At 45.8% G+C, this 9,014-nt stretch overlaps 2 protein-coding genes across 3 annotated transcripts in view; one reads left to right on the forward strand and one right to left on the reverse strand.

Moving 5' to 3' along the window:
- Positions 1 to 441: 441 nt before the first annotated feature.
- On the reverse strand, positions 442 to 7,005 carry MED19 (mediator complex subunit 19). Its single transcript, XM_008694146.2, has 5 exons — positions 6,732 to 7,005; positions 2,332 to 2,588; positions 2,076 to 2,172; positions 1,677 to 1,771; positions 442 to 1,487 (listed from the first exon to the last, which is right to left on the reverse strand). The coding sequence occupies exons 1-5, from the start codon at positions 6,997 to 6,999 to the stop codon at positions 1,419 to 1,421; spliced, it is 786 nt and encodes a 261-aa protein (XP_008692368.1). The 5' UTR covers positions 7,000 to 7,005; the 3' UTR covers positions 442 to 1,418.
- A 313-nt stretch (positions 7,006 to 7,318) lies between these two features.
- Positions 7,319 to 9,014, forward strand: part of TMX2 (thioredoxin related transmembrane protein 2) — a 9,502-nt gene continuing 7,806 nt past the window's right edge. The window contains exon 1 of one of the 2 annotated variants that reach the window (XM_040639133.1): positions 7,319 to 7,574. In XM_040639133.1, coding sequence (XP_040495067.1) covers positions 7,386 to 7,574 — 189 coding nt within the window. In that variant the 5' untranslated portion in view covers positions 7,319 to 7,385. The remainder of the gene's footprint in view (positions 7,575 to 9,014) is intronic. The other variant, XM_008694147.2, reaches the window with a different exon arrangement.

Below are 9,014 nucleotides of genomic sequence, written 5' to 3' on the forward strand. Positions count from 1 at the left end.
GGTGATTTAATTCAAACATTCCTAGAAGAAACCTTTTGGGACCACCTAAGCTCCTTGTCGTTTCAAGACTTAGAGAACTCTTGGCTGCCACAGTTCTTTAATACAGAAATGTGTCTTTGGACAGTAAAGCTCTTTGGATGTACCGAGAGGTGAGACAGTGGATGATCGGGGGAGGAAAGCCTGTTAGAGGCAGGCTGCCTGGCTATGGCTGGCATTCAGTATGATAGCTCACGGTGTCTCTGCTGTGTTTCCAAAGCAAAAAGGCTACGCCCTGATTTTAAATAGGCCACCTCAGACGCTAAATCTCCAGAACCTGGCCCGAACCCATTATTTTCACTGTGACTTAAGCATAGACACTCTGGAATCCTGGATTAAAACTGTAGCTCAGTGAATGGTTTTCCACCTCCTGACCTAGTAACAACCTTGGCTCATAGCAACAGATTTTAACTGCTCTGTGTCACATTTATTTAAAATCAGATTACAATAGCTTGGGTTTTCCAGTGGACATTTCCAGTTACCTGGCCTGCTGTAAAGACTGAAGGAATTTCTTTTACATTCTGCCTTTTTGTGGCTGTCTTAGAAGTTTAGAAATGTTTTTACATCAGCCTAATAATTTCATTGTCTTAACTAAGGAATGAGGCAGGTCAGGGATTCCTATAAATACAAGAGAAGCATTTACCTTTGCTTTCCAGAGATTAGAAAAAATAAAAATAAAAATCACAGGCTTCACCAGGAATCGACCTTGTTAAAATACACTGGTGATTGTGGGTGCTTTTTCAGTTGGCTATTCTGTTTCAATGCACAGCTGATCTAGAAGACGGATGAGCCTTCACTGGGTCCGCTCCTCTGGTGGGGCCTCATCCAGCTGCTGGGTTCTCAACATGACGGGCAGAGTGTTACGTGTCCACCGTGGACAGGTATTAGCAAGCTGTGCCTCACCTGTGCACCGTGTTCCCCAATCTCATTTTGGTGGTCTCCCTGCCTGCTAATAATGTCATGATAAGACCCCAAATTCCCCTCAGATCTTTGAATGCCCTGGCTTAAACCCTGACTCTCAGAGAAAGGCACTTACCTCTTAACAGGCAGCCACAGTTCAGCCAGTTTGATAAATGCAAATTTTTTTTTTAAAGAAAAACTCTAACAGATCAGACAATGTCCTCCATCAGACCAATTGCACAAAAGAGATGAAAAGAAAGCTTCCTGGGAGAGGAAGAGCTGTCCGTGAGAAAGGCAACTGGGCTGAGCCTTACAAAAGCATGGCCCTTCTCACATATAATGCATTAATCTTAGCCCAGCACAGTGGGAGCTGGCTTCTGTCCCGGTTGCAGGGGATGCTCCCACGGCAGTGTCCGAGCCTGGAAGGCAGCTTCTGTCTGCAGGCTCAATACAGCAAGGAAAGCCATTCCAGGAGAGTCCTGTTAGCGGAGGCTGCTGCTGCTGCTGGCCTGAGAGCTGCCCACGCCTGGGTGGTCTGGACTGTGTCGGTTCTGGGGGAGACAAGGAAGGAGGGGTAAGAGAACAACTAGGAAGTGATCTTGGCCTTGATCAGGGCTGTGCAGGAAAAAACTGTAACATGTCCTGGATTTTCAATCTTGGGTCCCCCCTGAGGCAAAGGACCATCGAGGACAGGGTGAGACGGGGAGACTCGGGGCTGCAGCACCAGGTCCCGACCCTACCTTCTTTTTCTTCTTCTCTTTCTTCTTCCTTTTCCGTTCAGGATCCTCCTCTTTTTTCTTTTTCTTCTTCTTGTGATCCGAATCAGATGGGGTTTCTGTAGGAGACAGTATGTGCCTATCAAAATTTCCCTACTGCTAGAACTCTGAAGACCACAGGAAGACCTAGCGAGGTGCAACTGCTCTTCTAAAGGCCAGAAAGGACAGGGAGGCCCTGCTAAAGCACCATTCCAGCTTTCTCCTCGCCCGGGAGACCCACTTGCAGGAAACACCAATTACCTTTACACCTGTTTCAGGAGAATCTGGGAGTCTGGGGCTTTGTAAGGAACCTCGCCGGGTTTTTCACTGGGGAAGCTCCAAGCGGACCCAGGTTTTCTGGCTTTGAACAGAACCGCTTCTTACCTGGGGGGACAGGATCCTGGGTACGGCTCTGTTTGTGCTTGTGCTTATTCTTCTTCTTGGGAGGCTGAATGTGCATCAGACGACACTGCTCTGGTAACTGAAGGAACCAAAGGAAGGTCCAGGTGAGCGGAGGGAGGAAATGCCCCGCTCCCATCTGTTCTGCTCAGTAAGTTAGAAGGAACAGACTTGGACAGAAAAACCACCTCCACGCCCTCCAGGCCTCCCCATTTGCCTTCTTCCCCAAGAGGGGACTCACCGGGCCAGTGTGGAGGCGGAAGCCAGCCAGCATGGTCCCTGTGATAGGATTAAAAGAGCCACCAAGAATAGGGGGTTTCTCGATGAGGGAGCGGAGGCTGCTGTTATCATGGGAACCAGGCAGATCAATCATCCCTGGCAGGTCAGGCAGGAAGTTACTTAGCTTCTCCTTCACCTTCTTCCCACAGAATTTATTATAGGAATGTTCCAGGTTGTAGTGTGTGATCAGATTGGTGCTGCCTGTCAGCTCGGTGCTACCTAGAGGACACAGGGAGAAGAACAAAAACATATTAGTCCCAAGAGTAGAGAAGTTTTTTTAAAGTCACCCAAAGGGAAAGTGAAGGACTATATGTTTTAGCCTAAATAAGGAATCTTTTAAGTGAGAGTTATAATGATGTAAAATTATTTTTTAAAGTAAGAAACGGCAAAACTAAATAACTACATATAATAAGCACTAAAACTATGTACCATAGAATGGTAAGTTGGAGCGAGGAGAAAACTCTTTCAGCATCCAAAGAGGGCGCAGATGGAAACTACCCCAAAGGAAGAGACACTCTCCCCAACTTGGACTCACCGCAATCATCACTTACATGACGCTTACTCTGTGCTAAACACTGTTCTGAGTGCTTTTCATATATACTAGTGAGAAATTACACTCTATGACATGGCAGGATATTACCTCAGAGCTCAGGTGACCAGCCAGGTAAGAGCCAAATATGATCCAACGGCTTGAGTGTCTGGTCAAGGACTTTTTTTTTCTTTTTCTTTTTCTCTAGCAAGAAACACTAATTACCTTTACATAAAAAACAGGATTTTTTAGATACTGCTGACTAACTTGTTACCACCGTCTCTGTTACTCATAATGCCAAGTATAATGCTCTGCCTCAAAGAAAGAAATGTTCTATTAGCATCCGGGCAACTAGAAGTCTAACCCTAGCGGTACTCTATGCCTCAGTTTCCTCTTACCTCTGCAGTGGGGAAACAGCTATCTTAAGCACACTTAATTTTTTTTTTAAAGATTTTATTTATTTATTTGACAGAGATAGAGACAGCCAGTGAGAGAGGGAACACAAGCAGGGGGAGTGGGAGAGGAAGAAGCAGGCTACCAGCCAAGGCGCCTGACGTGGGGCTCGATCCCAGAACTCCAGGATCACGTCCTGAGCCGAAGGCAGACGCTTAACCGCTGTGCCACCCAGGCGCCCCAGCACACTTAATTTTTTTTCAAGGTTCAAATGCAAACATTGAGAAGTATAAAGTATTCTATAGATGCAAGACACTATCAGTATAAATATCGCACGACTTGACTTTTTTTCAAAGAATGGAAGCTTGTTAGTAATCTAATAAGGATCTAGTGGCAAAGGGTAGAGCTAGCTAGCCTACAATTTCATCTGGAGTTACGATGAACACGAAGAATGCAAATGATGACGAAAGTGGCTTATTCGTAATCATTCACTTGGAAAAACCCAGGTTCTGATCTGAGTCCCTTGGGGGCTGAGACAGTGTCTTTCTTGTTCATACATGTTTCGCCAGTGCCCAACAGAGTACATACCTCCAGTGCTCGGTAACTGGTAAGTGAGCAAGGTATTTTCCCTCCATAGCCCAAGGCCTTACCCTATCCTTCCCTTCGTTCCTTCTCGTGCCAAATGTTTCAGAAGCAATGTTTCAGAACACTCGGCGCCACAGTACAGCGCCTCATAACTAGGCAATGCCTCCGACCATTCTAGCATCCTGCTCTTCCCCCTCTGTCAGCTGTCCTCTTCCAAGGGGTCATCCTCAAGGCTCGGGTGAGAAGGCACTCCTGCTTTTCCTGAACACTTTATGAGTCCCATCCTTCTTCCTGTTTTGACTATCAGTTCTATGAAGATGATTTATAAATCTCCCCAGCCTCCTAAAAACTCCCCTCCTAAAAACTAGCCTTACATTTCCAACTTCCTCTTAGTCAATTCCATGCAGATTCGTTTTTTAAAACTCCAAACCTTCCCCCACCTCATTCATGGCTTCTCTATTTCAATACATGACACCCATATTCTCTGGATATTTTTGGAAGCAGTACTCCTCGGTTCAAAAATCTGAATGGTTTCCTATCATCCTCAGGAAAAAGCTCAAATCCCTCTGGCACTCACAGTAAAACACATCTTACCGTAACTTGGCTTTGGGGCCTGATCAACCACTACTCCCCTGTGCCACATTTCTAGCCAGTCCATAAGGGTCTCCACTATCTCCTGAGAAACACACTTCTCATCTCATTTCCTTTTAGGAAGTTTGTTTTAGGAGAACTGATGTAATTAGAAGACAATTCTTCCAAATTTTCTTCACCAATATGAAATTGTAAAGGTCTAGCTCAAGTGACAACTCTTTCTGCCATTTTGGATAACAAGAAACACGTTTTGAAAACCAGCGTGTAGTTCTTTTTTTTTTTTTTTTTTTAAAGAGTAAATAAACATCTACCCCCAATGCGAGGCTGGAACTCACAACCCCAAGATCAAGAGTCACGTGCTCTACCTACTGAGCCAGCCAGGGGCCCCCATCATGTAGTTCTTAATAGTTGTATATGAGGCAAGACCATGAAGTAATATTAGCTTTAACAAGAAATACAGTCGCTATCCTTAAACCACACACTTTATATCCCTAAGTAAAATAAGATCCTTAAAAGCAAGGACTAGACTTATTAATTCTTTCCCCTTCTCACCACATTCCGCCCTTCCTACATACCAGCATTTGCCCAAAATAGATACTCAGTATCTGTCAAATGCTTGATATAAATAGGTACAATCAGAGTAAAGTTAGAGAAACTGCTGGTAGACCTCAACCACTAACTGACCAAAGGAAAGTCAACCTTTCTCTGTTTCAGTTTTATTCAACTCTAACATGCCCACCTCAAGGGGCTATTCTCGGTATCAAATTCTATTACATATATAACTTCACTGTGAACTTCAAAGCACTGTACCAATTCGCATTATTATTTCCCTCAACTCCTGATGTAGCAGTAGGACTTGGGAGGAATTGAAAGGCAACTTGGAGATTTAACATGTCCAAAACGACTCTTGATTTACCACCTCCTCAAACGTGTTCCTTCTTGGTCTCAGCACTACCAATCACCCAACTGTTCAATCCAAGAATTTACAAGTATTTTCAGTTCCTCTCTACTTCTATATTCAATCCTTCATTCCTATAAACTCTACCCCTAATATTTATCCTGCATCAGTTCACTTCTCTCCTCCACTGCTACTGCCTCGTCCAAACCATCATCTCTTTCCTGGACTACTACGAAGTAACTTCTGATTTCCCTACTTTCCATTCTTAATGTAGCTGTTTGGATAATTAAAAATAAGTAAATCAGATCATGTCACTTTCCTGTGTTTAAATGGCTCCCCTGAGGGGTGCCTGGCTAGCTCAGTCAGTAGAGGCTGCGACTCTTGATCCTGGGTGGTGCCTTTGAGCCCCACTTTCGGTACAGAGATGACTAAAAGTACATACATACATATATAAAATGGCTCCCCCTGAACTTAAAATCTAAATGCTTTACAAAGGCCTCTGCCTACTCCTCCCCCCTTCGTCTCCTATCACTCTTTCACTTGAAACTTCACTGGAGTCCAACTGGTCTTCTGACCCTCAGATATTCCAAGCTTTTCCCTCACACCACGGCTTCTGACCTCATTTCTTTCATCTTATCTCTCCCACTCACACAAGACTGGCTCTTTACAATGACGCTCAAATATTATCTATTCAGAGATGGCTTCTTTGATCACTCTAGCTAAAGCAGTTCTGCCTCAATTCTTTATCACATTTTCTCCTTGTAGCACTAACGGCTATCTGATGTTATCTAGCGTACTCTGCGCCGCCTCCTCCTACACGTAAACTCCAAAATAGGCAAAGATCTTGTCAGTCCTATTCACAGTTGTATCTTAAGCATTTAGAACAGCGCTTCGTACATAGTAGGTGCTCAACAAAACGATTTTTTGGTTCAATTCTAATCCCTCCTTCCTACAGTGAAGAAAAGCAGAGACCCTTAAAAGGAGGGAAATATGCCTCAAACCAACAGCATGTTTGTGACAGAGTTGGAAAACCTCAGGTCTGCAGGGATGTTAAATCAGGACTCTCGAGTTCCAAACTCAAACTCTGGATAATTTTTAGGGAACCATAAACCAGTATCAGGGACAGAGCCAAATATGCTGTGAAAGATGGTCACGGAAATGCATTCTCTCCCCTTTCCCAATCCAGGCCAAAAATTCATGTCATCCCTTTGGTCGTGAATCCTCAGAGCCTTTCCGACTTTCAGGTCTAAGGTCCCAACACGCGTTGCCTAGGCTACCTCACACCTACCCCGGCTGGCTGAGAGCCACGCCCATCACCTCCTCGCTATGATCTGATTGGCTGCCTTCGGCCAGGCCTAGTACTCACCTGGAAGTTCCCGCATAAGGTAGAAGGGACCACAACCAGCAGCCGACTTGTCGGCGCCGGGAGGGGCCGTGGCCGCGGTGGGCGGCTGAGCCGTGCCTGGGCCCCCGCCCGGAGGAGGGGGAGGCGGAGGTGGAGGCTTTCCTGGTCCGAATCCGAGTGCGGTTGGGGGTGGTGGTGGGTCGGCCTGAGCTCCGAACAGTGCCGAGAAATTCTCCATCGTCTTCTCCGCCCCGGCGCGGTCCGGGTGTCTGGCGTCGGTCGTTTTCATTGGACAATCTTTTCACGATGTCCCGCCCTCTTCCTCTAGGAGCCGCTTGTCATTGGGTGCCCCGCCTACTTTTTTCTGGCAACTACTTCCGTCGCTTTATGAGAACGTTCAGGAAGTGCTATCTGAACTTACTAAATTCTTCTCTGTAGTCGCCAAGCGCCACCATCGCATATCCAATAAAATGACTTAACTGGAGAAAGCGACATCTAGATCGACCAATAAGATGTCAAATCCCCTTACCTTTCTGGAGCGTCCAATCAGAGATCTACTTCCGGGCGCAGAGGTGGTGCATCCGAGACTAGACCTAATGGAAGTCTCAATGGTGGGAGAGGCGGGGCCAGGGCTACAGACGCCGAAGCTGGGCGGGCGCCGCAAAGGCCTGAAAGATGGCGGTCCTGGCACCTTTAATTGCGTTGGTGTATTCGGTGCCACGACTTTCACGATGGCTGGCCCGACCTTACTATCTTTTGTCAGCCCTGCTTTCTGTTGCATTCCTACTCGTGAGGAAGCTTCCCCCTCTCTGCAACAGTCTTCCCACGCAACGCGAAGACGGCAACCCGTGTGACTTTGACTGGGTGAGCGGACCCCGCGACCTTCACTGCCCCTGCTCCCCGAGATTGCATGCGGGAGCCCCAAGGTTCACCTTTTTGAGGATACCTGAGGTTCCGAGCCTGTAGCGGACTTACCGTTAGAATGTAGGGCCTGGACCATCATCGGGGCTAAACCTCTTCATGCTTACTTAAGATGGGAAAACAGCCGGTGAGCTTGCACAACAGCCTGGCTCTTAGGATTCTTGAGTCCAGGGTTCTTTCCATCTCACCATTCATGCTGGTCAACAGCGGTACCCGAACTCTACACATGTTCACTATTTTACAGGGCTCCCCATTATGTAAAGCGTCTTGCGGAGCCAGTGAGGTAAACAAGGAGGGTATAGTAGTACTCCCGTTTTATTAATGGAGAAGTTGATCTCGGCGTGGTTAGGCGAGTTGCCAAACTAGTCACTAGTTAGTCAACTAGTGAGTGACTGAGACCTGAAACCACTCTTGGCCGTACTACTTGCACACTCCATCAGCCGTCTGTTAATTCAGTTAACATTTCCAGAGCGTGCGCTGTCTGCTAGGCACTCGGCTGCATCCTGAGGATGCAAAAATGAACACAAGTGTCAGATCTGCTGAAAAGAAATTGTAAAAAAAACCCAAAACTGTAAAGAAATCTCTCTTGAGAGCCTTGCTGACTTGAGTAGGAGCGGAGAAAAATGAGTTGAAGCTCTGTGCTCTCTTGCTGTACAGCCGCAGCTGTGTTCTGAGGGAGGAGGGTCAGCCTGAGTTTTTGTCTTTTTCCCCAGCCCCTAAAGCGAGTCTTGACCTTTACCAGAACCCACTCCCTTATTTTTATTCTCCATCCCTTGTTAATGCTTTCATACTTCCTCTGTCCTTTCCCAGACAATATTACTGATAAGCTCGAAGATCCAACTTTTATAGTGGTCCCCCCTTATCTGGGGCAGGTGGGGGGGTGGATATTCATTGCAAGACCCCCAGTGGTTGCTGAAATCCTGGATAGTACCAAACCTTATATATATGATGTTTTGTCCTATATATACATACCTGGGATAAATTAGTTTACAATTTAGGTAGGTACAGTAAGAGATTAACAACAATAACTAATAATAAAATAGGACAATTATAACAACGTAATGTAATGAAAATTATGTCAATGCAGTCTCTCTGTCTCCCTCCTTTAAAATATTTTATCGTACTGTACTCATCCTGATGATGATGATGGTATCAGATGATAAAGTGAGGTGACAGGAAGTGAGGTGAATGACATAGACATTGTAACATAGCATTAGGCTATTGTTGACCTTCTGTTGAAAAGTCAGAAGGAGGATGATCTGTTACCAGACTGGTTGACCACGGGTAACTAAAACCACAGACAAGGGAGGACTACTGTATTCCATACTGACTTAACCAAAATGGGACTCAAAGATATAAGTGGGTAGTAGTAAAGATTTTAAT

Source organism: Ursus maritimus, unplaced genomic scaffold, assembly GCF_017311325.1.
Source record: "Ursus maritimus isolate PB19 unplaced genomic scaffold, ASM1731132v1 scaffold_23, whole genome shotgun sequence".
Taxonomy (NCBI): domain Eukaryota; kingdom Metazoa; phylum Chordata; class Mammalia; order Carnivora; family Ursidae; genus Ursus; species Ursus maritimus.